The sequence below is a fragment of the Dipodomys spectabilis genome, unplaced genomic scaffold, assembly GCF_019054845.1.
Source record: "Dipodomys spectabilis isolate Male_0828 unplaced genomic scaffold, ASM1905484v1 ptg000229l, whole genome shotgun sequence".
Classification (NCBI taxonomy): domain Eukaryota; kingdom Metazoa; phylum Chordata; class Mammalia; order Rodentia; family Heteromyidae; genus Dipodomys; species Dipodomys spectabilis.
Genome location: NW_024870906.1, coordinates 435,895 through 463,795, shown reverse-complemented (window position 1 = coordinate 463,795; position 27,901 = coordinate 435,895). Strand labels below are relative to the sequence as shown.

The following is a 27,901-nucleotide window of genomic DNA, read 5'->3' as shown; positions in this document are numbered from 1 at the left end:
GCAGGCCATGTACCACTTCATACACACATGCACATGCACACGAGTGCTCATAAACAACCCCCCTCCGCCACACACATCATTGTCTAATTTGACCCTAATTCTCAGGATTGGCAAGCCTTTGGAGAGAAAAGTCTTTAGTCATTCTTTTCTGATATTACCATATGACTATTATTTTTCAAAGCACCATACTTAGGACAGAATTATTGACATCCACCACAATAGCCATTGACGTGTAGCTCATCCTTCTGCAACCTGGATACCACATGCCTTCTTACCTTAAAATACCCACCACATCTTTAAATATCCTTAACCAGACCTCAAGTATCAGTAGCTACATGGAACATCAGATCTTGATTTTATTAATGTTGTGACTGAGCCTTCCTTTCAGTGTTGTGATCATTCTTTTAAAAATAACAAAGAAATGGAAACTTTACTGTGCATCTCAACATAATGTGAGCACCATGCAGCCTCATGCTGCTGAGGATTTTAGTATCCAAATGTGCCAGTACTAGGGATTGAAGTCAGGGCTGGACCTGTTCCTGAGCAATTTCACTCAGGGCTAGAGCTCTACCACTTGAGCTACTGTTCCACTTTGTTAATTGGAGAGAAGTCTCATGAACTTTTCGGCCCTAGCAGGCTTTGAACTCTGGATCTCCAGATCTCAGCCTCCTGAGTAGCTAGATTACAAGTGTAAGCCACCAGGGCCCACCTCTCCTTTTGTTTAATAAGCTTTTTGCTTTTCTTTTACCAGTATTTCAGAATACTTACATTTTTTCCATCTTAATATATGTTTTCTTCCACCTCACACATATGACATACTTTTTATGGCCTGTCTGGCTGACTTTTATTTATTTTTACCATAATTATTTGGGAGGATTTATTCATTTTCACATAGAATGAGTCTTCATCATATTCAACAGTGCAATACAGAAATTTCACTTTCTATTTTTTCTGTTTTGACTCTGTTCTATCACCTCAAAAAGATGCACAAACAGTATAGACATGGCCCATACAATGTTACCTGAATGCTATCTGAAATGTAAATGTAGCAATGACCCGAAAAGTTAAACTCTGTCTTTGGCCGGGGGGGGGGGGGGGGGGGGGGGGGGGGCAAGGAGTTTTTCTTATGATTACTTCTGCAAAATTGTATGATTCAAATCTATTTTTAAATTTCAGTTACAAAGAAGCATCTAATTATATTGGTGCCACCATTCAAGGGAAGATGTGTGACAAAAACTTTGCAGGAGGTGTTGTTCTGGTATGGTATGATGTAATCAGATTAAACTATATACGTAGACTGCTGGGTAGAAATGAAAGACTTCCTTACCTTATTATTTTCTTGCATACTAAATGTGTATTACTCTAGGAATCTTTGTCCCTACTGCTGATAGGCTACAAGGAGTCTGCACTGAATTTACCACATGGAAGAACTTTAGCCTGTTCCTCTCCTGAATCCAGCATAGCCTATTTAGAAGTTACTAAGGTGGTGATTATGACTGGGTACTATTGTAGTCAATAATGTTCACAAATTTATGTTAACTAGGCTTAGATTTTGTGCATTTTCTCAATTATGTAGCTGACATAGTTACAAGCTAGATTAAAAGCAGACCTTTGAAACTATCCGTCACCTTAGAATGCTTTATAGGATGCAAGTGAAGAGAACCACAGTCAAATGCCATAGGCTGTTGGCATTATTTAATCTCATAGATCTTAGTGTATGCCAAACTGGTACATTTTTGCCACTACTTCATATTGTTGTTCTCACAAACAGGATATGTCTTGTCACCTTGCTTTTTTGTAAATGTGCAACGTGTATTTTCTATTGAGCTCAGGCATGGAGGTACATAGCTGTAATCTCAGCTTACTCAGGAAGTGTAGACAGGAGGATCGAGAGTTTTAGACCAACCTGGGCAATGTCAGCAATGACTTCTCTCAAAAGCAAAACAAAAATCAAAGCATTGTTTGACGGGAAACATATTCATTGCCTCACTTATATAACTAACCCATCTGTACAACACCTTCACAACAAAAATTTTTTAAAAAATCAAAGCACCAGGAATGTGACTCCACTGGAAGAGAACCTGCCCCACAGACACAGCAAGAAAGTAGAAACACGGGGCCTAATTCCCAGGGCTGAAAACATGTGAGATGACAAACGTATTATAGGCATACGAATTCCCAACAGGATTGCCAAATGGATGAGTGACATTGAGAAATACTTACAGAAGTTATTTAAATCCACAAAAAGCTATAAAGATAATGAAAACAGAAAAAGGTAACACTGCATATTGTTGTCTTAACTGGAGAGGGAGAGAGAGAGCGCGCTCACTACCAGCGTTATCTTCTTCAGAAGAAAGTATAGATCTTAGAAAGGCTTCAGAAGTGAGGTACGCAGTGAAAGGACAATAAAACTCAATTTATGGCCGTTTGCCGGCGGCTCACACCTGCAATCCTGGCTACTAAGGAGGCTGAGATCTGAGGATTGCAGTTAGAAGCCAGCCGGGCAGGGAAGTCCATGAGATTTTTTTATCTCCAACTAACCACCAGAAAACAGGATGTGGAGCTGTGACTCAAGTGGCAGAGCGCTAACCTTGAGCAAAATAGCTCAAGAATGGCGCCCAGGCCCCAAGTGCAAGCCCCACAACTGACCAAAACAATAATAAATTAATAACATCTCTGGAGACTCAAATCACAACCTGTTCATAACCTGACATGTGCGTGCCTGAGTTTTTCTTCTGTGAGAGAAATTTAACAAAACAGTGTTGTCACTTACACCTAGCAAGTCACAGCAACAGCTTTGTTCCTCTGTCCAGTTCCACCCAGTGAGTCACCACTTGTGTGGCAGTGTGATTCCAGGTGTCACTGTTCCCAATCTGATACTCCAGGACCCGGGAGATGCTTTTATTTTGTTTGATTGTGCCGCTATTTAAAAAAATCTGATAGGGGCATGTATATTTTGATATTTAAGTAGTTGCACAAAGGGCTTTCAATGACGTGATTACTTTAAAAATTATACTTTTCTTACAGCAAAGTAGATCACACACACACACACACACACACACACACACACACACACACACACACGAGTGTCCATCCACAGCTGTGGGTTTTGTTTCGTTTTGTTTTCCCAGCACCCCAGAATCATAAGTCTGGAATCACTTGCTATTATTTTAGTTCAGTTACTGAGCTTCAGCATGGGTATTTCTTACGATGATTTGAGCAAGTGTCGCTGCCCGGGAACTGTCTGCATAATGAACCCAGAAGCAATGTAAGAGGCTTGACTTTTATATTATCCATATTTGGGAAATAAAAACCACAAAGAGCATGTGTTGAAACTCATAGCCAGTTTCCAAGCTGTGTCCTGAGCCGGTCGTGGGAGACGGTGAGCGCTTGGGACAGAGAGGGTGTTAGGGAGAAAGCGTTCTGGAGAGAGGTGGTGGAGAGAGTTGATGGTGTTTCACGGCAGATATGGGGTGAGCAGGAAATAGGGGAAGCCCTCAGTCTTTTATCCTGGTTTATTTGTCAGCTGGAGGTTAACTTCATTGAGTGTGGAAACAGTAACAGTACAAACTTGCAGTCTCGCAAGGTGCAAATGGTGCCTTTCCCTCCATATTGTAAAGATGGAGCACAAATATAAAGAATGGAAATACCTCTTCACACACACACACACACACACACACACACACACACACACACACACACACACACACACACACACACACACACACAACCTGAAGCTGGGCGCTGGTGGCTCACACCTGTAATCCTAGCTAGTCAGGAGGCTGCAGCTCATAGCCAGCCAGACACAGCCTGTAAATGACAAGACTAAGACTTGATGTGATTTTGGCTGGCCAACGATTGCGCATTGGTTTTCTTTCATGAGGGGCAGATGTTGGGGAGGGGCATCAAAAGTTTAGGGGATTTAAATTCAATGTGCCTATGAGGAAGGCAAAAGGAGAAACGCCGTGGAATGAATCGTATACTGAATTCTGGGAATGAATCGTATACTGAATTCTGGAATGTAGCAGGTACGTTTGAATTATGGAAACAAAAACATGAGTATCAGATATTGATGGTATTTAAAACTATGAAAGTGGACAACATTACCTATGAGTAAATATGGATAAAGAAAGGAGGTGGTAGAAAGCTTACCTAACACGTGCAAGGACCTGGGTTAGACCAGGACAGCAGAAGGGGGAAAAGAAGAGAAGGAGAAGGAAGGAGGGAGGGAAGGAGGGAAAGGAGGATGAAGGAAGAGAGGGGAGGAGAGAGGAAGGGAGAAAAGGGAAAAGAAGGCGAAGGGAGGGGAGGGAAGGAGAGGGAAGGGAAAGAGGAAGTGAGAGAGGAAACATTTGTTAATACAAGGGTGTTCCAAGGTTTGGAGATCATTAAGAGGGAAGGAAGGCATCCAGGGAAGAGAGATAAGGCAGTTTGTAAGGAAGAAGCTCAACAGGAATCGCAGCCATAAAGCTCCACGGGAAGGGCAGGCTGTCACAGAAAGACTTACACAAAAACTTAGTGCTGTGCATTTGCAGCCATGCCAGTGGCACCAAGACCTTCAGCAACTGCAGCCTGGAAGATTATGCGCTCTTTCTGGCAAGTCCCATGTCCCATTGTCTCCAGAACCAGCCGCACCTACAGCCGTCGTATAAGACAGATGCAGTGTGTGGGAACAGTGTCGTAGAGAAAGGAGAGGCCTGTGACTGCGGGTCTGAGGCGGTGAGTACCGAGCGAGGGCAGCCGGGCGCCCGGCTTGCGTGGCAAGCCGTCAGCCTCGAGCGCTGTGGCCTGGGCCTCTTCCTCCTCCCAGAGACACCTGAGCAGAACTGTGCAGTGATGTACGGGGGCACCGATGCCTAGATCTTTACACCGGTCAGTTTAGCTCTCTAGCTTTATTGAGGTAGAATTGAAAACCTAAAATTGTATGAATTTGGGGTATATGAGTCAATAATTTGATAGAGATATAGAGTGTGAAATATTCACCAGAATCAAGCTAACATCTCTGTAACCTTACATATATGGAAGCTGAGGATCCAACATGGTCCTCCCCCCCCCTCCCTCCCTCAATTCCTTCCTTCCTTCCTTCCTTCCTTCCTTCCTTCCTTCCTGCTCTTTCTTCCTCCTTCCTTCCTTCTTTCCCTTTCTCCTTCCTTCCTTCCTTCCACTTTCTCTCTTTTTCTGGCAGGAACTATTATTGATATCCCCCTCAGTAAGTTCCACGTTTACAGTGTTGTAACTGTAGTTGGCTGTGCGTTGGGTTTCCAGGATTTTTTCCTCCTGCACAACAGAGCTTGCACCCTGGACCTATCGCTCTCCACTCCTGTCTCACGCTGCTCTTCAAAGTCACCACTCTAAAGTTTGCAAACAAGTGACTATCAAGGTTACTAATCCTGAATCTGACTTGATCCAGGCTCTGGAGAACATACCTTTCCTAGCATGTCATTTTAACCTACACCCTCTTCTATTCAGAAAGGTAGAGGTAAGGTTTTCACGATATAATGGAAATATATGGAAAGAACGTTTGTTTAATACTTAACTAAAAAAAAAAAAAAAGATCTAAAGCACACACAAACAAAATGTGTTTTTCCAAACCACAGAAACACTACATAAAACTGTGAAGTTGGAGGAAAGTGGGAAGGCTAGAGAGAAAACAGAGATCAAAATGAATTAAGTAAGATTTTTAAAAAATAAGATCAAGTGAAGGAGAGGGCAAACTGTTGTGGCACAGACTGTATTGGGGCTCTTGGTCACCAGGAAGCCGTGGGTGGATTCCCTGTTCCCTAGGCAGTGGCTGAACATGACCTTTCCAACATAAAACATACATTCCTAGATACTTGAATGGTCCCCACATACCTTTGTTTGGTTTTCGTTGAGTGGAAATCCCATGAATTTTTTTCTTCATGAAGTCTTCACATAGTAGATCACATGGTGTCATTCAACGTAGTGATTGAGTCCTGAGCCACTGTGATCTTTTCCCCCAAGGGACTCCCACACACTTAGCAACAACAGCAACATTTGTTGGGAATATTTCCAGTGAAAACTACTGAAAGTTGTGTGTGTTCTAGTGGTGTCCTGCTATACATCATAGGAGGATCGTACGTGTGTGCGCGCGCGCGCGCACACACACGTAATGAAGTTTGATCTCAAGGCCATGCACTCTCATTAGGCTTTTTTGCTTAAGGCTGGCACTCAGCTACTTATACCACATCTCTACTTCCAGCTTTTTTGCTGGTTAGTTGGAGAGAAGAGTCTCGTGAATTTTTCTGTCCCTGCAGGTTTCACATCATGATTCTCAGATCTCATCCTCCTGAATAGCTAAGATGACAAGTATGAACCACCAGCACCCAGCTGAAAATTCTAAAATCTTATCCTTTTCTTTCCCATATTGTATTTAACCATCTCTTTGTCTGCACAAACCAGAGATCTGAGCGTCTATGCCCTGACAGAATGCATGGCTCAGAGAATTGTATTATTGATAGAATAAGGCTCACTCTAGAGATACACTCCTCCAGGAAAATGTTCCTACACCAGGGAGGTGTAGGTAAGTGCTAGATGTCTGATGGGTCAGTGAATGAACAGATGACCTTTTTAAGTTTGTTTGGAGGTGAGGCATCTCTTTGAGTGTTCTAGAATGTGCAATCATCATGTGTGCCTACTTCCAGCAAATGAAAACCTAAATAAGATGTCCTTGAGAGCATTTGTTTTGCCTTTCAGGAGTGTAAAGCCAAACCATTTCAGTGTTGCAATTTTCAAACCTGTACACTGGCATCTGGTATGGAATGCGACACAGGACCCTGCTGTGCAAATTGTCATGTAAGTGCCTTGAAACAATTGTTCTCCATGACTCACACAATGAAAACTATTCCCTCCTCCTCCTCCTCCTCCTCCTCCTCCTCCTCCTCCTCCTCCTCCTCCTCCTCCTCCTCCTCCTCCTCCTCCTCCTCCTTCTTCTTCCTTCTTGGTTCACAGTCTATGTCATTCTGAACCCTGTCAGTTTAGACAAAAAGGAACTATGTGCAGGCCTGCCCTGGAGGAGTGTGACCTCCCAGAGTTCTGCAACGGCTCATCTGCATCCTGCCAAGAGAACTTCTATATCCATGACGGACACCCGTGTGGACACAATATGTGGATATGTGTGCAAGGGACATGCAGGAACGGGGAGAGGCAATGCCAGGACCTGTTTGGACAAGGTACTTTTCAACTTTGTATAGAAGCAGTTTTTTTTTTCTGGTTACTAACAAGAAATAGATATTACACTTCATTCCTAAAATTGCAACAAATGAAACAGAAGCAGAAATTCGGTAGCTGTTGGCTGCTGGTCTGTTTCACACAAGATTTTCACAAACAAATGAGGTAGTTGAGTTAACACTGCGAGCAGGATAGAAAAACTAGCATTGAGAGTAAACCCTCTAAAAAGGATACTCTAGCAACCCCTGAGGCATGAATGAAGAAAATAAATTTGAACAAACAGCCTACAAGTAGGGAACTGCAGTGGACTTGGTCTTGGTGAAATGGGCCCTGGAAATTGACTGTCATGGAGTGTGAATTAAAACAATATTGTACGTGTAAATAAAATGCAACAAAATCACACTACTTGGGTTACAGTACACAGAAAAGATGATGAGTGTTATGATACGAGAAGAAGGGAAAGAGACTTTAAACATGAATCTTTATTTATTTATTTATTTTGAGTCCGGTCGTGGGGCCTGAACTCTGGGCCTGAGCACTGTCCCTCAGCTCTTCAGCTCAAGGCTAGCGCTCTACCACTTGAGCCACAATGCCGCTTCCGGCTTTTTTTTTTCTTTTTGCTTATGTGGTGCTGAGGAATTGAACCCAGGGCCTCAGGCATGCAAGGCAAGCGCTCTACCACTGAGCCACCTTCCCAGCCCATAAACATGAATCTTTAGAAACTTAAAGATCATCTGCCATTAAGTGAAAACCATAATTCTCTCTCATCTCTGGGGCAATATCTCAATAAAATGATTTTAAATAGATAGCACCAAGGCAAAAGAAACCACTCCCATCACCTCCATGGAAGACTCTGCTTCTGCAGTAGGTATCATTAGCTTGATTTGGACAAATCCTCCTAATGAGAAACAATGATCAAAACCAAGCAGCAGTAAGCCTCCACCCCAACACATGCATCTTAGGGGGGGGGGTCAGCTACAGATGAGTTCTCTCTGATTTTGTCTATCTCAGATTTCTAGAAAGAATTTATCTGAACATAGTTCCTGATTGACCGACTTTCTCTTTTAAAACTGTTGGTTTGAGCTCCGCCTCTAAACTGCTAATCTCACTGAGCCTCCTGGCCTAGGATCAGCCATTGCTCCTGGGCCACTTCCAAGGCTTCTTTGCGTCTTGACCCTGTACCCAAGCAGGGGTCTCTTTGAAACCACATCAAAGCCACCAATGTCTTCTTTTCTGCATACTAACAATTTTCTTTAATTTAAATACTCCACTCACTGTTTCTTAACCAGTGTCTCTGTCCCCGCCATGTCTCTCCTCCGTTTTGGGGATCCTTTTATACAGGGACCATGGTGCTTGACGGGTCCCACAGGCCCTAGATTTTGTGATTATCTTTCATTAATTATAATGAACTTTTAATCATTCTATACCACTTCACACATGGAAGCAGCTCTTCAAGAGCTTCACTCCTGCTCTTCCCATGTTCATATGACATTGTACTCACTGGAGGCTCTCAGCTCATTGCTTCTGGTTTTGCTTTAGAGAATTATCTTTGAGAATGATGGGGGGGGGGGGGGAATTGTGCTTGCTTCTCTTGTTCAAGGCACATCTTTTTATTTCTTTGAGTCGTTTCAAGTCTCTATGCAGTTCTTCCTTCCTCTTGAATATTTTTCATTAAACTCTCCTTGAAGAACCACTGGAAATGTATTTTTGGCTTTCCCTCTCTGGCATTTTAACGATGTTACTCCAATGCCATATGGCTTCTAAGGGGAAAAAAATCAGCCAGAATGTGTTTTTCTTTCATCAGGGTATTATCTGTTTTATCAGCCATCTTAATTTTATAAGTTTGTATATGTATGTGAATGTGAGAGAGAGAGAGAGAGAGAGAGAGGGAAGGAGAGAGAGAGAGAGAGAGAGAGGAGAGAGAGACATTGCTATAACACATGCCCGGGAAAATCCACTTAAAAAGAAGGGTACACTCTGAACATCTACTTATAGTAAAACATAATTTTTTAAAAAGTTAACTTTGGATTACAGTTTCAGAAATTTCAGTCCAGCATCACAAGGGAGTAATCAAACAGTTTGGCAGAAGCCTTTTGTCTTGTCTTCAACTAGAGTAGAGCTAGCGGAGGGTTTGAGAATAAGTAGTTCTCATGAGAATTAAAATTAAATAATTATGTACATAGATTTCAGGTGGCCAAAATAAATGATTATTTGGTGTTTTAATTGAAGAGACATTTATGCAAAATTATAATTATATTGGCTAGTGAGCCAAATATTTCTTTAAAATAGCCTGTATGTACCTACAGATATTTTTCAAGGCCTGTGAAAATTACAAGTTAACTGCAAGTTAATGCAGGGCTCTGTGTAATGTGTGTGTGAATAATAGCTCCTTTAAATACTTTACTAAAGGGGCTGGGAAGGTGGCTCAGTGGTAGAGCACTTGCCTTGCATGCTCGAGGCCCTGGGTTCGATTCCTCAGCACCACATAAGCAAAAAGAAAAAAGCCAGAAGTGGTGCTGTGGCTCAAGTGGTAGAGCGCTAGCCTGGAGCTAAAGAACTGAGGGACAGTGCCCAGGCCCAGAGTTCAGGCCCCACGACCGGGAAAAAAAAAAAACAAAAATAAATAAATAAATACTTTACTAAAGCGATTTTGTATGTTCATAAAAATGCATGGTGTATTAAACCTAGTTCTCATTTTCAGTTTTATATTTCGATTTCATCTTGTGTAGTAATATACTTTAGGCCATTTCAGAATGCTAAATGTGTTCCCAGGTGATTTTCATTTAAATTACCATATGTTTGATGTCTTTCAGAAGCAGGTTTTGGTAGTGACCAATGTTTTGAAGAAATGAATTCTAGGACAGATATATCTGGAAACTGTGGCATCGAGGATTCAGTATACCAAGCGTGTGCACCTAAGTAAGCTTTCAGAAATCTCACTGATGGGCTGGGAAGGTGGCTTAGTGGTAGAGTGCTTGCCTAGCATGCATGAAGCCCTGGGTTTGATTCCTCAGCACCACATACACAGAAAAAGCCAAAGTGGTGCTGTGGTTCAAGTGGTAGAGAGCAAAAGAAAAGCTCAGGGACAGTGCCCAGACTCTGAGTTCAAGGTCCCAATGCTGGGGGGGGGTGGGGGGGGGAAGCCACATTTAATGAGAGGATCAAAGTCCTAAGTGCAGAAATACAGTGTATTTCTGTTTCTCACATGCCACATATATTATCCTGTGTGTGTTGGGGGTTCTTGGGTTTGGTTTTTCATTGGGTGTGTATTTGGTTTTTCTGCATAATAGTATTTTCATTAAATTTCAGATTTTTGTTCATTTTCTTCACAATTTCTGTTGTTGTTTTGTTTTTGTAGTGCTAGGGTTTGAACTCAGGACCTTGTACTTGCTAGTCAGGAGTTCTTGCTGCTGAGCCAAAGAGATCTGTGGCTGTTTTCCGGCACTGTTTTCCTCTGGTCATATTGGAGATTAGGTTTTGCTTCCTGCCCGGGCGCAATCCGCCTATGTCCAGCTTGCTATTTAGTAGCTAACAGTCCTGCACCACACCTGGCTCTCCACAGAGAAAGGGAGGGGTCCTGTGGACCTTTCTTGTCTGGAGTGGCCTTGAACTATGACCTGCACTGAAGCATCAGAGAGGTCATCTTCACGGACAGCTCTGCCCTGATACAGATGAGAGCATTAAGTGAGCCAGACAGGTGCTGGGAGCAGACGCAGGGGGAAGAGCTCGGGCCCCACCGCCCTTTCCTGACTCTGCAGTGGCTGTCAGCGAGGAGATGCATCTCTACTGTGTTCACTGCGCAAAGGCTGTGTTGGCTCACAGCACAGGGGGTCCGGGAGGAGATGGAGACCTAGCCCGTGAAGAGCTAGCTAAGGGAAGATGGCCGACTGTCAACCTACAGAGCAGCCTTGGCAGAAGGCTGGTCTGGGGGTGTTTCATCCAGGATCTGGGTGCCTCCACTTCAGTGGAGGTTTGTTGCCACGTGAGGCGTGTGTGATCTTAACTGCCTTATCGGGAGAAATTTTCCATTTTTGTGCAACAATTGAAAGAAAAAAAAAAAAGACTCTCTGCAATGGATGTGTTGTCTTCAAACCATTAAGTTGCTTCTTCGCAGTTCCCGACATGCTAGGCCATGGCCAGGCCAGAAGGGGCAGCTGCCCAGAAACAAAGTCACAGTAAGGAGAGAGCACATGCTTCGCTCAAGCGCTGAGGAAGCAGCGTGCCCGCCTCCTGCTGCTGTTCGCTTTGGACATGCTAGTGCAGCACTTGCAAGAGCTGTTTTTGACCAGCTGACTTGGTTTAGGCCTGATTTTGTGGGAAGGAAGTTCAGTATCTAGAATCTTCTCAAGATACCTTCTCTCTTAGGACTCCCTTATTTAGATTTATCTATATAATTCCTCTATGTGTCTGATTTTTTGACAAAGTCTAGCAGCAGTCCATGATAAGCACTGTCCTCTAGGAGAAATAGAAAAGTTCCTTCTGAATCTGGGAAAGTTACTTGCCCTTCATACTGCTGACCTGCTCCATCTAAAATAGATTCTCTTCAATACAAAGAATCTGGGTATGTTTCCTTTAGCTCAGTACTCCCAGGGAGGAATTTTCTTAATTATTACCTCCTGTTTTCTTGTGGGAAGGAGACAAATATTTTATTAGGCTCTTTATGATATCACTCATTAGTCTAAGAGAGACAGACAGAAAGACAGAGAGACAGAGAGTTGGTATGAGGCTTGGACTCTGGTCCCGGGTGCTGTCCCTTAGCTTTTCCACTCAAGGCTGGTACTCTACTATTTGAACTCCACTTCTGCTTTCTGAAGGTTAAACGGAGGTAAGAATTTCAGGGACTTTCCTGCCCAGCTTGGCTTTGAATCGCTATCTTCAGATCTCAGCCTCTTTCGTAGCTAAGATTACAGGTGTGAGTTGCTGGGGTCCAGGCAAGTCCTTGATTTTATTACGGTCCTTTTCTGGTTACTTTTACAATTTTCTCTGTGATCAGGATGTGCTGTTAAGGTTTTCTTGCTGTATGTTGTACATTTCCCTTTTCTCCAGCGTGGGTTTTCAGGATCTTGTCAGCTTGGTACCCACAATGCTATGCTGAAAAGAAAACCTAACAGGACTGGTTATTACCAAGCAATCGTTTAAAAGATAGCATAACCTTATATCTGGCTGTGATTGAGAATAAACAGTGAAGGCATTCACAGAGAGAGGGGAGAGGAAGGGGCACACACGAACAGAGTAATCAAGTAACTGGGAGATGGTTCAAAATGATTAAAATGGTCCAATTATCATCAGCAAATCAGGAAAGACCATCTTTTTTTGATGTTGCAAAATAAATTGTAGACCCTCTTTTGCAAATCCTGAATGTTCTATTTAACTCTACTCACTCTAGAGATGCTATTCAACAATTTCTCTATTAAAATGAATGATTTTCCTTTCTGAATAAATGGTAGCAATCGGAAGTGTGGAAAAATAGTATGTAGATATAGAGGGAGTGAGGTTCTTAAACTACGAGATGCCATTACTGTGTACATCAACGCCAGCGGACAAGTCTGTGTCTCCCTGGAGTTTCCAGAGAATCATAATGAATGGCAGAAAATGTGGGTGAATAATGGAACGATCTGTAATGCACAAAAGGTAGGTCATCTTTCTTCTTTTCTCAGGTCACCTACCAATGTTGTATACTTTGTTCCTAAGGGATAACACATTTAGTTCTGGCTCTCAGCAACAACAGGTACCATCAACATGCTACATTTGCTAGTTCAGTGCAGGTAAGAGTCTCATGCACTCTTCTGTGCAGTCTAGCTTTGAACCATGATCCTCAAATCTCAGCCTCCTGAGTAGTAAGGACTATAGACATGAGCTACCAGCTGGTAAGTAGACTTTATTGGTCATTTTTTAATGAAAATTACATGTTGTAAAAATAGTTTCACATTGTGAGATGTACAATTCTGCTTATGATTAATATGTTCATAGTATTATGAAGTATTTAAATGTAAGTCACATTTACCTTTAAAATTTTTATTTTACTGTACAGATGCTGCAGAGAGGGGCTACAGTTACACGAGTAGGCAATGAGTGCATTTCTTGTCAAGCACTGTTACCCCTTCCCTTGCTGGGCTCCCTCCTCTCCCCCGCCTCCCTCACTCCTCCTCCCCACCCCACCTCCTCACCTTTTGTTTTATTTCCAGCTTATTCCTTTACAGAATTAACTAAACGTAGAGTATAATTAATCTTTAAGTAAATAATATCGTGTATAAGTATATAATAAGTACATAATATAAATTTGTCTTAACCATTATTTAATTAATTTCAAATTTGTATTAATCGTTAATTTGTAGATTGTAAGAACTGACATATTAGCATTAATATGCCCTCCAATAGATAAACATGTTGTATTTCCCCATTTATTTGTACATTTCTCATTTACCTGCATTTTTTTTTCAATTTTCAGTGTAAGTCTCTTGCTCATCTTTGGTTTCATTTATTCCTAGTATTTTTGTATTGTGACAGCATTTTAAAAAGTCCTGAGTTAAAGTTGATTTCTATTCCCAGTTGTAGCAATACAAGTGATTTTTGTATCTCGATTGTTCCTACTGATCTTTTGAAAGGCACTCGCTGCATTTAGAAATGTTTCTGTAGATTTCTTAGGGTTTTCTGCATAATTAATCATGTTATGTGCAAATGAACACAATCTCTCTTCATCTTTCCTAGACTTTTTGTCCCTTCCTTCTTTGTCGCTTAGTTTATGGTGAGGACCTGTCACAAACTGCTGTCTGGACGCTCTGAGAACAGACATACAGTGCGGAGGGCTGGTTCTCACATGTCTGCATTTGAGTTCCTGTATTCTTATCTTATTTGTGCTCATTTTGTTTGTGGGATCTCTAGATCCATGGATTTCAACTACAGGAACATTTCAGCCATCATTTCTTCAAATAATCTCTTTGTCCCACTTATTAATGACTCAAAAATGAGCAATTTGGGCTAGGCACTGGTGGCTCATGCCTGTAATCCTAGCTACTCAGGAGGCTGAGATCTGAGGGTCACGCTTCAAGGCCAGCCAGGGCAGGAAAGTCCGTGAGACTCTTATCTCCAATAAACCACCAGAAAACTGGAAGTGGCACTTTGACTCAAGTAGTAGAGCCCTAGCCTTGAGCTGAAGAGCTGAGGGACAGGACCCAGGCCCAGAGTTCAAGACCCATGACTGACAAAAAAAAAATGTGTATGTACATATATATATATATATATATATATGTATATATTTATATATATATATACATACATACAGTAATTTGGTTCTGTGTAAGTTCTTTTGGCTCTGTTAACTTTTCTTCACTGTTTTCCTCTGGCTTTGCAGAATCATTAATGTCAAGTATTGAATCTTCTGGTTCATTGATCCTTTCTTCTAGATGTTCAAACCTGCTATCCAACCCATCTACTGAATGTTTTCAGCATCTTTTGGTTCCTTTTTATCATTCAATCTCTTGGTTGATATTCTCATTTTTCCCCTGTCACTGGCCTGGTTTATTCTGTATCTTCTCCTGTGAGGTCCTTGGACACATTAAGTTCAGCCATTTTAAATAAACTTCTGTCACTTCATTATCTTCTGCTGTGTTTTTTCTGTTCCTTTTTGTACCTTGACAGTTTTTTTGTTATTGAAAATTGGGCATCTGAAAAGACTTCTACCTTTCCCAGTGTCTATAGATGGGCTCAGTATTAGGAAAGTTTCTTATTACTATTTTATTGATACATAATGCTTGCACATATTTAGGGGTGCAAGGCAAAATTTTGAAATATCCGTTGATATGTGTAATGATCAAATCAGAGTAAATAGCATATCTCAACATTAAACATTTGTCTTTTCTTCATTGTGAAATTATTCAAAGAGAAGGACAAGAGCTCTTCAGCTGAACAGGTCCTCCAGCCTCCATAGGGCACCTGCTCTGCCACAGGGATCAGGACTTACTCCTCCTTTCTGATTGTGACATTGTAACTCACCCTCCTCCAGAGCATCTCCTGATTCTGGTCACCAACCATCGCTCTACCAGCAACTTTTATTTAGCTTTTTCAAATTCACATAGGATTGAGATCACATTGTATTTTTCCTTCCGTTCAAAACTTATTTCACCTAACATAATGTCCTTTGGGTTCATTCATGTTGTCACAAATAACAAGATTCCATTATTTTTATAGCATTCTATATATGTAGCTAGACATGATACATAGATGATAATAGACAGACAGAGGATAGATAGATAGATAGATAGATAGATAGATAGATAGATAGATAGATAGATAGATAGATAGATAGATACAAATATATCAAATTTTGTTTATCCATTTATCCATGGTTGAGCATTTAAGTGGATTCTGTTTCTTGGCTGTTGTAAATAAGCTGCCATATTGATTCTTTTATACTCCTTTGCCATATTGATTTATACACATACACACACACACATACACACACATCACACACACATACACTCAAGAGTGGAATTACTGAATCCATCCTTTCTCTCTCTCTCTCTCGCTCTCTCTCTTTCTTTCTTTCTTTCTTTCATTCTTTTCTTTCTTTCTTCCATCATGGGGCTTGAACTCAGGCCCTGAGCTCTTTGCTCAAGGCTAGTGCTCTGTATCTTTGAGCCATAGCACCACTTCTGGTTTTCTAGTGATTAATTGGAGAGCCTTATGCACATTCCTGCCCCGGCTGGCTTTAAACTACAATCCTCAGATCTCAGCCTCCTGAGTAGCTAGAATTACAGGTGTGAGCCAGCAGTGCCTGGTTGAATTGTTGAACATTCTGGTAGCTTTTCATTTCTTTTTCTTTCTTTCTTTTTTCTTTCGTACTTTTCTTCCTTCCTTTCCTTCCTTCTTTCTTTCTTCCTTTGTTTCTTGTTCTTCACAGAAATTCTGTAATGCTTTACAAAATAGTTATGCTCATTTACATTTCCAAAGCAATATGTAAGAGTTCCTCTTTCTCCAAATCTTGCCAGGACCTGTTTGTCTTTTGACAATAGCCATTCTAACTGAGATGAGGCAATATTTCACTGTGGGTTTTGTTTTACTTTGATGTAACATAAAAGACTTCTAAGTGAATGGCAAGTCTAGATGACCTATAAACAAACTTTTGGCTTGCCTTTTTAGGTTTGCAGGAATAAGGAATGTGTAGAAAATTCATATTTGAATTATGACTGCACACCACAAAATTGCAACAATCGTGGTGTAAGTATCTGTACCATGAGCAAGAAAAGAAATGAGTTAAGACTAATCTCAAGAAAGCCAGTGCTCAGATCTCTGTCTGTCTCTTCGTATCTCTTTCACACTCTCTTGCAAGCTCTCTTTGTCTACACTCACGCTCTCCTCTCTTTCTCTTATTACCCACTCTTGCTTTCTCTCCTCTTCCATATGACACACAGGAAAATCAGCTCTATCTGACCTAATCCTTATTATTTGATCCTCCTTGGATACATCTGCACCTGTCTTATACGTGGCGCTGCCTGCTCTCAGGTATGCAATAACAAGAAGAACTGTCACTGCGAGGCCAGGTACTTGCCCCCGGACTGCGCAAATACAAATGAGGACTGGCCAGGCGGGAGCATCAACAGTGGCAATCACCCAATGGAGAGTACCATCTCTGGTAAGTAGTCAGAGCAAATGAAGACAGAATTAAAACAGCCTTTTACTTTACTAAGAGTATATCAGCTTATGGTTAGATCATATATGGACCTCAAACTATATTTGGCTATCTATGTTTTACTACCAGAGGATAAAATATTATAATATATGTGATATATATGTGACTTTATACATATACAATCACATAAGACATTTTATAATATATTTATTATCTGTATATAATGAGAGAGAACCAGGAGGAAAATAGATATTGTTTGGTCCTGTAACAGAAGGAATTCAATATGAAGCAGCAGGAAACACACAATGGGAAAAATGAAAAGTTAACCAGAGAATGGCAAAACAGCCCGGTGCCAACAAGATACTACTACCCCTTCTAAGGGCTAGGGAGGGATAATATGTAGAAGTAATATTACCCAGACCTGAACCTGATCTATACACCGCATGACAATAACCATAGTTGGGCTGGATAGCAGGGTCTGGGCTCTTCCATGCGTAGAGGTTTAAAGAACACAAGCGCCTACAGGCGAAGCCGGAGAGGATGCTGAGAAACTCAACAGCTACTTCATCCAATCTTCTGGTCCTCCATTCATTCTATCTAGTGATCAGGCCTGAGTAGAAGATTCTTACACTGAAGTGTAGATATGAAGCTAGAAATACCCAAATTAAATACATAAATAAATAGAAATATCCAAATAAATGGGATCTATGACATGTTTACCTATTGAAAAGCTTATTAATTCTAATATGTCAATTTGCACCAAATTAAGTCTACAATTTTAATGACTAACACAAAAATGAAATTCATTAAATAAATAATACACACACATTGTATAACCTGTGCATGATACTATTTATTAAAAGGTTGATTATACTCTAAGTTTAATTAATTCACTGTCTATAGATTGAAAGTACCAATCATAGCAACATGTAACTAAAATAGACAAGAAAGTGCTTAGATGAGCCAAACAGACCTGCAAAAGAACAATCAAGAAAAACCACCAGCAAGCAGTGCAAATCCATCTGCCTTCTACTGAATTTACAAAGATAACTATAATACAGTACAGACTTTGGACAAAGGTCCATTGAGCAGGGTAGTGTGGCATTGATGAAGGAGAAGGAGAAACTCACAGAGGGGTGAGGGTTTAGAAATACGCCTACTGGACTGGAGCCACTCAGGGAGGGAAAAGCCAACAAACTGAGCTGAAGCACTTGGATATTTGGATAAGACCAACGACCTGCAAAAGCCCAGCATATTTACCAAGCTCTGAAACAGGTCCGTGAACGGTGTCTTTCGTCTCCCCAAGGAAACCGCACAGTGTAGAAAGACACATGGAGATTTCTTCACAATCTTGGGATAAACAACAACAACATAGACAAAATGTGAGGAAAAAAAAAAAGAAGGATGGTTTCAATGGAAGAAGAGTTGATTCAGACTAGGTCTTTTCACGACAAAAAGTTTGAGAATAGAGGAACAAGTCCTACAGGGATCACCCCTTAATTCTTTTCATCTGTATTATCAGATGGAGACTTTCAGGATTAGCAGCTTCTCAGTGAAAAAGCAAGGGGTGGGACTCTTGTGTGAGCTCAGAGGGCTTGCTCTGGTCATTAGACCACTGACCTTCTTCCTTCATATAAAATATGTGAAGTATCAAAGTTGATTTAAAAAATTTATTATAGTCATCCTGATAAACTTCAGAAATATCTTTATTATATTCCTGCTGGTTGCTTTCTAATCCCAAGCATTTGTTTCTCATAGGAAGGCAGTATTTTGAGAGTGTTTACCATCCCAAACCTCCCAGGTGGCCATTTTTCTTGATCATTCCATTTTTCATTATTCTCTGCATCTTGATCGTGATGCTGGTGAAACTTTACTTCCAAAGGAAAAATTGGAAAACTGATGACTACCTAAGTGATGAGTATATTGATTTCATATTTAAGTTTTATTATTTCATAATTTGCATAAATTATTAGCATGTAATATACCTGAATAATTATAATCATTCATAGTTAACTCTTGTCTTTATGTAAGCTTAATACTTTACACGTTAGTGATTCATACAATTAAACAATGAACAGAAGGCCAGTCAGTTTAGTCTTACAAAACTTGGATTCCTTTTGAGGTAGGTAAAATTAAATGAAAATGGTTTCTAGAAAAAGTTTACTTTCGGGCTGGGAAGTTGGTTCAGTGGTAGAGCACTTGCCTTGTATGCCTGAGGCCCTGGGTTCAATTCCTCTGAACCACATTAAGAAAAAAGAAAAAAGCCAGAAGTGGCACTGTGGCTCAAGTGGTAGAGCGCTAGCCTTGAGCTGAAGAGCTGAGGGACAGCGCTCAGGCCCAGAGTTCAGGCCCCACGACCGGACCCCCCCCCCCCAAAAAAAGAAAAAGTTTACTTTCATTATTTGATTTTAATTATTAAAAATGTATCAAACATTTACTTTTTAGCATTTATATATTTGAGATAATTTTTACATACTACTTTGATAAATGACTATTACAGGAAACTAAGATTGCCTTTTTGCATTTTTAGCCTTTCTTTAACATAAATTGAGGAACATTTATTCAGAAGTAGAAAAGATTAAAAATGAATATTTAACATAACACTAAAGATACTAATCTACAGTAAAAGAACTAGAAAAACTTTTTCATTAAAAAGAGGTATCTGAAAGTGTGCTATAATGTGTGCTATAATAATAAAAGTAAATACTAAAATTGGTTTACTTCATTTAAGAAAAATAGCTATATCTGCATTCGAATTTCATACCTATACCCTTCAATTTACTTGACATAAGCTGAATTTTATTACAACACTTAATTAAATTAGTCAAACAATATAGATAGAACACATTTGGTGGAAATATGTAGAAACGTTAGCATGGAATTGCAGAAATAAAACGAAGCCCCCCAAATTGTTTTAATTCAATTAATCCTGAAATATGTTGAAATAATTTTCTTATACTGGATAACCTCATTGTGGAAAAATTGATATCAAATAACTGTGGTCCAGTGGTGTGGGAGAGAGAACCAACAAATTTAATGGAAATAAACATGGATTAAAAAAAAAAGAAAGAAAGAAACAGGGATAGATATAAATGGGGGGAAAAAGCTTAAAAGTTATTTAATACTAGTATAACACCATAGGAGTCCGCCTTCGGGTGACCATGTCACATGACCTGTCCTCCTAGGGGAGGGGCCCAGCTCACAGCAGGGAAGTGTGCCCCATGCTAGGGCATTCCCAAACAGTGGCCACACACAGCCAGCACACAGGTAGAAAATCAGAATAGCTTGAATGCCAAGAGATGACACAATGAATCTCAGTATTTTTATTTTTAAATTCATAGGCAAATTGGGAGTGAAAGTGAAACCAGAGAGTAGCCTGGAAGAGGCACCGGCATGTTCACAGTGAGTGTGTCCTTGGGGAGTGTGTGCGCGGGCTCTGGTGGACTAACTAATACAGAAAGATACTACACCTACATAGACATAACACAAACAACCTGGCAGAATAGCATTCAATAATGTGACTTACACCATAGACCTGTACCAGTTTCAACTGACATTACAGATTTGTCATTGAAGACGTTTCTTGCATTTTGTTTTCAGTTATTTTCTCTAATTAGATTGATCTCTTTTGCATCTGTGGGCTCAACATGTCTGTGCCTGCATTGTACGTTGTAATGGCAGTTCTCCTGTGGTCTTGTTTGCACCCTGGCATCAGTTCACTTGCTCAGGTCCTGCAGAGGAACTCTTTTCTCCTTTATTTGTCCTTTCAGAGCAACTACGGTCAACGCACAGAGGAAAGCGGAGGCCGATCGCAGGCACCCCCAGGTTTACCAGGAGTCAGACTTACCTACCGTGGTTTCCATCTGTGCAGAGATGCATACCATTTACATAGATATGCCTAGCATTTCACAAAGTACTTGTTTGTAATAAGTGCATGGCTATGAGTTTTATATTACATTTTTCTTGTTTTACAATTTACCCACCCTATTTGTAGTAGCCAGTAGGCGCTGTTTCTGTGAGCTAGTACCCATGTTTTGGAAAAGTTATAATGTAATGTTTGTTGTGATTAAAGATATGGTTGTGTTTTAAATTGCAATAGATATATTGTTGTGTCTGATGGTTTGTAAACTACCCCAAAACAATGACCCTGAGATTAGAAGACATCCTCACATCTATGCTATTTGCCAGAACGCTCATGTTCAAGTACATGCAATTCCAGAATAAAGGATGGAAAATATATGCCACAAGAACATTACACAAACCGGGCACCGGTGGCGCACGCCTGTCATTCTAGCTATTATTCAGGAGGCTGAGATCTGAGGATCAAGGTTCAAAGCCAGCCCAGGCAATGAAAGTCTATGAGACTCTTATCTCCAATTAACCACCAGAAAACCGGAAGTGGTGCTGTAGCTCAAGTGGTAGAGTGCTAGCCTTGAGCTGAAGAGCTGAGGGACAGCGCCCAGGCCCAGAGTTCAAGACCCATGACTGACAAAAAAAATAATAATATCACACAAAGGAATGCTGAACATCTTTAACACGAAAAGAATTTGTAAGACGACAGAGAGAAAGAAGTCACAGGGCAAGAGACAACCAGGAAGGGAACAGGCTTGCTCTGGTAGAGCTACCCACTCTTATGGGAGAGAGCTCCTTCCGATGAGACCGCAGGCACTCCGCAGGCCAGCATGAATCTAGTCACACATGGGGTCATGGGACCCCACCACTTCTCACCAGGCCCCCCCATCATGGTGCATTTTGATGCCAGGATGTTGGTAACCAAACATCAAGCATGGAAATGTTTGGGGGACAAATCTTACCCAAGCCACAACAGCATCTTAACCGCCTTGAAGTGTGCAGTTCAGTAGCATTACGCACATTCACATCTGGGTATAACCATCACAACCACACAACTCCTCCACTGTTTTTGTCTTCCCAAACTGCGAGATGGCCTTCACTACACTAACTTCCTTTCCTCACTACCCCGAGCTTTCCTCGGCCATCCTAGGTGTACCAACCACAGCGCGGAATGGGAAAGTACTTGTCCTTTCATAACTAGCTCACTTCCTCTTCCACAATCCACCCATCTATCCGCTGCGGGACCTGGCGTTGGAACTACTGCTTTTCTGGATGCCTGTACACCGGGTGACTCTCATCTTCACATCAACTCTGGAGATTTCAGTTGAGCAAACAGACTCCGGGGACCACGTGGCCAAGGCCAGGCTTGTGACTGAGTCAGGACACTGACCTCGGCTTGTTTGACTCCAGAGCCCAGGTGCCACCCACGGAGCTATGTTGGGAGGGAACATGGACTTTATTCTGTGGGCTGTGGAGCCAAACAGAGAGGGGAGGAAGACACTGAGACAAACTCGATGTCCTGACTGGAAAAGTGACCTGGAGGGGAGGGAAAGAGAGAGAGTGATAAATTGCAGATCTAGAAAGGAGAGAGGTCATTACAGCTATTGTCAGGAGATCAGTACCTTTTCTTTGGTTCTGTGGTGGCAGCTGGGTTTTTATAATATGATGGGGGGGGGCTGTTGTTGTTGTATGTGTGTGTGTGTGTGTGTGTGTGTGTGTGTGTGTGTGTGTGTGTTTGCCAGTCCTGGGGCTTGAACTCAGGCCCTGGGCACTGTCCCTGAGCTTCTTTTGCTCAAGGCTAGCGCTCTACTACTTGAGCCACAGTGCCACTTCTGGCTTTTTCCATTTCTGTGGTACTGAGAAATCGAACCCAGGGCTTTGTGCATGCAAGGCAAGCACTCTACCACTAAGCCATCTTCCCAGCCCAGTAATAGGGCTTTAAGGGAAGAATTTGTGCAACCCCTGGGCAGGGAGATATCAATATCCAAATTAGTGATCTGACCACCAGAAGACAGAAAACGGAGGTAGGTAAGTCTCGGGCTTGGGTATGTCAGGATGGACACAGGGCTGGACTGATGGATGTCCATCAGTCCTGCCAGCATGCCTGCTATCCACTCATTGAAGAACCCAGTGGGCAAAGATGCCTCTTACCTGCAGCCCTCAGTTTCCTCCTCTGCAAACAGCGGGTCTGTTTGGATAGCTGTGTCACTGCGGTTGTGAGCTGAATTAAGGCTACTTGCAGAAACTGAGTCCCTCCTTGCTGTCTCCTCCAGGCAGATTCCCAGCACCCATCTGGCCAGGACCAGGCAGCGAGGCTGTCTGTAGCTTCTGTTGTCCCAGGAGACAGCAGACTTCCTGCTGCCGGGGTGGAGGGCGGCCTCTGTGTGGGAAGCCCACCGTCCTGGCCTTCACCCCAGCCTTGCCCCTACACCACAATGGGTTCTCCTGGAAGAAAGGAGGAGACAGGCTAGGCAGGGGCATGCTGACTCATTGAGAGGTGTCTTACTGAGGCTGGGAAGGTGGCTCAGTGGGAGAGTGCTGGCCTTGCATGCATGAGGCCCTGGGTTCGATTCCTCAGCACCACATAAGCAGAAAAAGCCAGAATTGGCGCTGTGGCTCAACTGGTAAACCTCTAGCCTTAAGCCTTGAGCTTAGGGATAGCGTCCATGCCCAGAGTTCAAGACCCACGATTGGTTGGGGGGAAAAAGAAAAAGAAAAGAAGCGTCTTACTGGCACTGGAGACTGAAGGCCATCTGCTGTCTTTGTGCTCAGGAGCACAAAGGAGCAGCCCCCTACCAGCTGGGCGGATAGGATATTTGTTGTGTATGTGAAAATACAGCCTCAGAGTCATATCAGCAAGGCAGGTACCAGAGTACGCCCCCCTCCCCATCCCGTTCTCCCTGCTGGGCTGATGGACTTTCTGTGGGTGGACAGACTATTTCTCTTTGTGCTCACTACGTTTTTACTGCGTCTCAGTGTCCTTTGCTCTTCTGGGGCCCATTTGAGAGCAAGCCCCTGTCCGGGCCTCTGCAGGGCCGAGCTCATAAGCAGCGGCCAGTTCTGCAGTGGGACAGGGGTCATAAATAAGAAGCAGCGCCAGCACGGTCGACCCGCCCGGAGCAGACGCACATCCATCACCGCGGCTCCGCCTCCGGAGCCCTGGCATCCATCACACGGCAGAAGGCTCCATTGATTCTCCATGGTACCGCGTCTCATACTCAAAAACCCTTCCAAGCCCAGATTCCGTACCACGGGTGATCCCTGTGGCCTTCCCTGCCCTGCTCCTGGTGCGGGTCCAGAGCGCTCAGGAAGAGCGAGGTGGCCTCCCAGAGCGAGCGTGGTGCAGGACACGGATCACACTGGCACTGTGTGTGCCCATTGTGTCTTGAAGGTGCCCTTGACACCCACGAGTGAAGTGCTTGGTCCCAGCTTAGTGCAGGAGGGAGGCAGTGGGGACTTAAGCTGTGGTATCCACCCCCCAGGACCAGTGACTCAAACTTGTAATCCTAGCTACTGAGGACACTGAGATCTGAGGATCACAGTTCAAGGCCAGCCTAGGCAAGAAAGTTAAGAGACTCTTATGTCCAGCTAACCAGCAAAAAGCCAGAACTGAAGGTATAGCTCTGGTGGTAGAGCACCAGCCTTGAATGAAAAAGCCGAGTGAGAGGGCTCAAGGCCCTGAGTTCCAGCACCAGCACCAGCACATGTGCATGTGTGCGAGCATGCCCGCACACATAGAGGCCACAAGGTCCAACAGGGCACGAGGTGGGGGTATGTTGTGGAGGGGGGAGAGTAATGGGCTGTGTGTCTTTGCTCTGCTACACCCGACACGCGGCCTGACCCAGACCCAAAGCAACAGGGCTCATAGATCAAGGACTAAAGCCTCTAAAACTTCCAGCCAAAACAAACTTTCTTCTTTAGAAGTCAATTGACTTTTGTTGTGGTGACAGCAAGCTGATACCACATGGCTTTAGGATTCTGCTCTCTGGGACCTCAGTACTGGACCCCATGACCAGCCATTGATGTTGCCAAGAAATAACAACCCCCTGCCCACAAGATGGAGAATTATTTTTCTCACCCATTGTAAGGACCATGGGCCTTGACAAATGACAGGATGCTGAGAGAAAAGCAGAGCTGAGGCATGGCTCAAGCGAAAGCACCCGTTCAGCAAGTTCAAGGCCCTCAGTCAAACCCCAGTACCAGCCACAAAACATTTTTTTAAAAGGGTCACAGGAGAGTTTTCCAAAACAGAGATGTGAAGACCCAGGGCAGTGTATTTCGTAGGCATGGGTTGAATGAAGAGTGAGACTGACCTCATAATAGAGAGGAAAGGCAGCAGGGCTTCGGTGTCTTAGTGGCCTTTCTTCCCTGAGGCCTAACTTTCTCAGAGAAAGCAGAAAGAGGCCTTTCTAGATGTAATGGCTCTCTTTGGGGGAGAAGGTTCTAGATTCTATGACTGGCTTGAGGAAAAGAATTCTGGTTTCAGTGACTGGTTCTGGGGAAGAAGGAAGAGCAGGAGACAAGGAGGTCAGAAGAATTGTGTTTCTGCTTGTCCTAATGTCCCTCAGTTACACACGCCTACGAGTGGAAGCTCACCTCCTAATCCATTCAAACTGGTGTGCGGCTGGGCTGCGAAGCCTCACACCTTTCATCCTAGCTACTCTGCAAGCAGAGATGAGGAGGATTGAGCTCCCAGCCCAGGGGGAAAGTTCCTGAGACACTCTCTGCACAGAAAAAGTGAGGCACCGTGAGTGGTTCATGCCTGTCATCCCAGCCTCCGTGGGAAGCAGAGCTGGGAAGATCGTGGTCCCTAGTAGCTCATGCAAAAATCAAGAACTTGTCTCAAAAATACCCAGAGCAAAAAGGACCTGGGACATGACTCAAGCGGGAAAGGGCCTGTCTGGAGAGCACATAGTCCTGAGTTCAAACTCCCGTACAGCCAAAGAAAAATGAACAAGCTCTTTAAAAAAGAGTTTGTAGGCCAAGACATAAGTTCTTTTTTTTTCCCTTGTGAAATTCTGCTCTTCTGTGATTTCAATGCTGCAGGGCAAAACACCTTAGCCTGCAATAAGAGGATTTGGAAACTTCAAAGACAATGCTTTGTTTATACAGCTCAAAGAGAATTTCGGAGAAGCCCAGTTTGAATGCCTGCAGGAGCAGGTAGAATTCATCACCTTGAGTTCTGTAATGGCCTGGGGGTATTATCTGGGTGGTCTGGTCTCTATTTAGTGTAGAAGGAACTTTTTATTTTTAAAGAGATTGAGCCAACAGAGAAAGTCTTACCCAAGGGCCCAAAATAGAGATCCTACAAGACGCGCGCAGTGAGAAGGTGGATTGAGACCAGATACAAATGGTGCAGGAAGGGTTTCACTCTTATTGATTAGCACGTCTGGGAGGGGAAAGATCTAAATCACTCCAGAGATCGCTGAACTGGCAATATTCTTGTCTTTGCTCATTAATGTTGGAAAAGAATTGAGTGAGTGGTTACGGAACAAGCTGAGTCCTTCAAACAAGAAGAGATAAACAAAAATCCCTCTTCCTCAATCACAGGAAGATGGCAACACATGGAAATAACCAATATGCCTGAGTGTTATTGACTTTTATTCTCATGCAACTTTTTTTTTCGAATAAAGGCAATATATACCACCGCTGTAAGTGGCTTGGGCTGGGCACAGCATCCCAGGGTGGGGGGCCAGAAAGTCTCCCCTGGGATCTACATCCTGGGAACCCTAGTAAAGTAAGCAGAGAACCAGTCCAGGCTGTGGGATTAAAAAGGGTGCTGACACTGCCTTTGCTGAAAAGCACGGACTCCTTTCATGAGCTTAGGAATTAAAGCAGGATAAAAGCTTGGCAGCCTCACCTCCATTTTCTATCTGTCTTAGCTGAGTTGTTCTGTCCAAAGTCATTTTGTCGTCCTGGAAGGAAAGGACTGATTGACAATACCATCCGTCACAAAGAGGAAATAATTGTGTCCCTCCCATTCCCCTCTCTCCCCAAAGGAACCACTGAGCCAGGTCTGGACAATGAGGATTGGTTTATCCTGATTAGTGGTGATTATGATAACAGCTTCCCAAAGCTCGAACTCCAGACCCTTCCCAAATGCAGAGGACTGAGCTCATCACCCACAGGAACACACCTGGGACCAGGACTGTTGAACAACTGTGTGGCCCTCGCTCCTACGGCTCCTAACTCCTTGTCTGTTTACACCTACAGCTCATGTCTAAAGCATGTCTTCAGACGGCAGAAGATGGGCTCAGGCATTTACTTTCCTCTTCCTACAGAGGTCCTTGCCAAATAACACCACTCCTGTGGCACCTCTTTATTTGGAGTATGGAGGTGAGAGGTCAAACCTGATACACAAATCCCATTAGTTTAAGTTTAGGCCCTCAACCGCTGGTTTCAGGACCACACCTCAAAGCACAGGAGACACAAGATTCACACACACACACACACACACACACACACACACACACACACGGAGGACATTTGGCCTTAATTATTGCTGAAGGGGCCTGAAGTTAGGGACAGGGTTTGAGGGGGAAATGGGACCTGAGTCACCAAAATGGGGTGACACTGGGCCGTCTGTCAATCAGCATTCTCTCCCCTTCCTGCCGGAGCCTTCTGTCCCCAGTGCCTGACACTGACCGGCCCAGGTCTGAGCCACGGCCCCCGACCCTTGGGTCAATGAATGTCAGGATCCACCGCCACCTTGCTTTCTCCATTTTTCAGCCTGGCCCATCCCGGGGGAATCTGGAGTGCTCCCAGAGCTCTCTTCCCTTAAAAAAAAAAAAAAATGGAGCTGCAAGCCCAGAAGGATGTGGGCCCTGCCTCCTCCATGGGAATGCCCCCCCACCACGCCACATTTACTTGCATGCCACATATACTTGGTTGAAACTTCTGGAATGAAAGGTTCTGGACAGGAGTGGAGCCTGGCATAGACTCAAGCCCCAGGCATCCCCCAGGAGTTGGTGGAGAACCGGATTCCCTAGAGAAGACAATCTGGTCAGACTTAACCCGTTGTTCTCTGAGAAACAGAAGTTCCAGTGTGACTGCTGCTCACTACAGTGACCCAGGGCCCAGTGGCAGAATGCCTGCCCTGTGCCCTGACAAGTCCCACCTGGGAGAGCGTCTGTCCTGCCTCCAGGCCAGTTCAGGCCTGCCATTATACACAACAACCCTTGTTTCCTCCTCTAACAAGCAGCTCAAAATCCAACCACCATGGGAACACAGTCC

The 27,901-nt window shown here is 43.2% G+C and overlaps 1 protein-coding gene across 1 annotated transcript in view; it reads left to right on the top strand.

The window, feature by feature from the left end:
- Positions 1-20,853, top strand: part of LOC122123509 (disintegrin and metalloproteinase domain-containing protein 2-like) — a 44,365-nt gene extending 23,512 nt beyond the window's left edge. The window contains exons 10-21 of the mRNA XM_042697829.1: positions 1,177-1,258; positions 3,132-3,268; positions 4,536-4,719; positions 6,715-6,813; positions 6,995-7,190; positions 10,002-10,107; positions 12,636-12,819; positions 16,327-16,404; positions 16,690-16,819; positions 18,575-18,734; positions 20,158-20,218; positions 20,587-20,853. Of these exons, the coding sequence (XP_042553763.1) occupies positions 1,177-1,258; positions 3,132-3,268; positions 4,536-4,719; positions 6,715-6,813; positions 6,995-7,190; positions 10,002-10,107; positions 12,636-12,819; positions 16,327-16,404; positions 16,690-16,819; positions 18,575-18,734; positions 20,158-20,191 (1,390 nt within the window). The 3' untranslated portion in view covers positions 20,192-20,218; positions 20,587-20,853. The remainder of the gene's footprint in view (positions 1-1,176; positions 1,259-3,131; positions 3,269-4,535; positions 4,720-6,714; positions 6,814-6,994; positions 7,191-10,001; positions 10,108-12,635; positions 12,820-16,326; positions 16,405-16,689; positions 16,820-18,574; positions 18,735-20,157; positions 20,219-20,586) is intronic.
- The last annotated feature ends 7,048 nt before the right edge of the window (positions 20,854-27,901 follow it).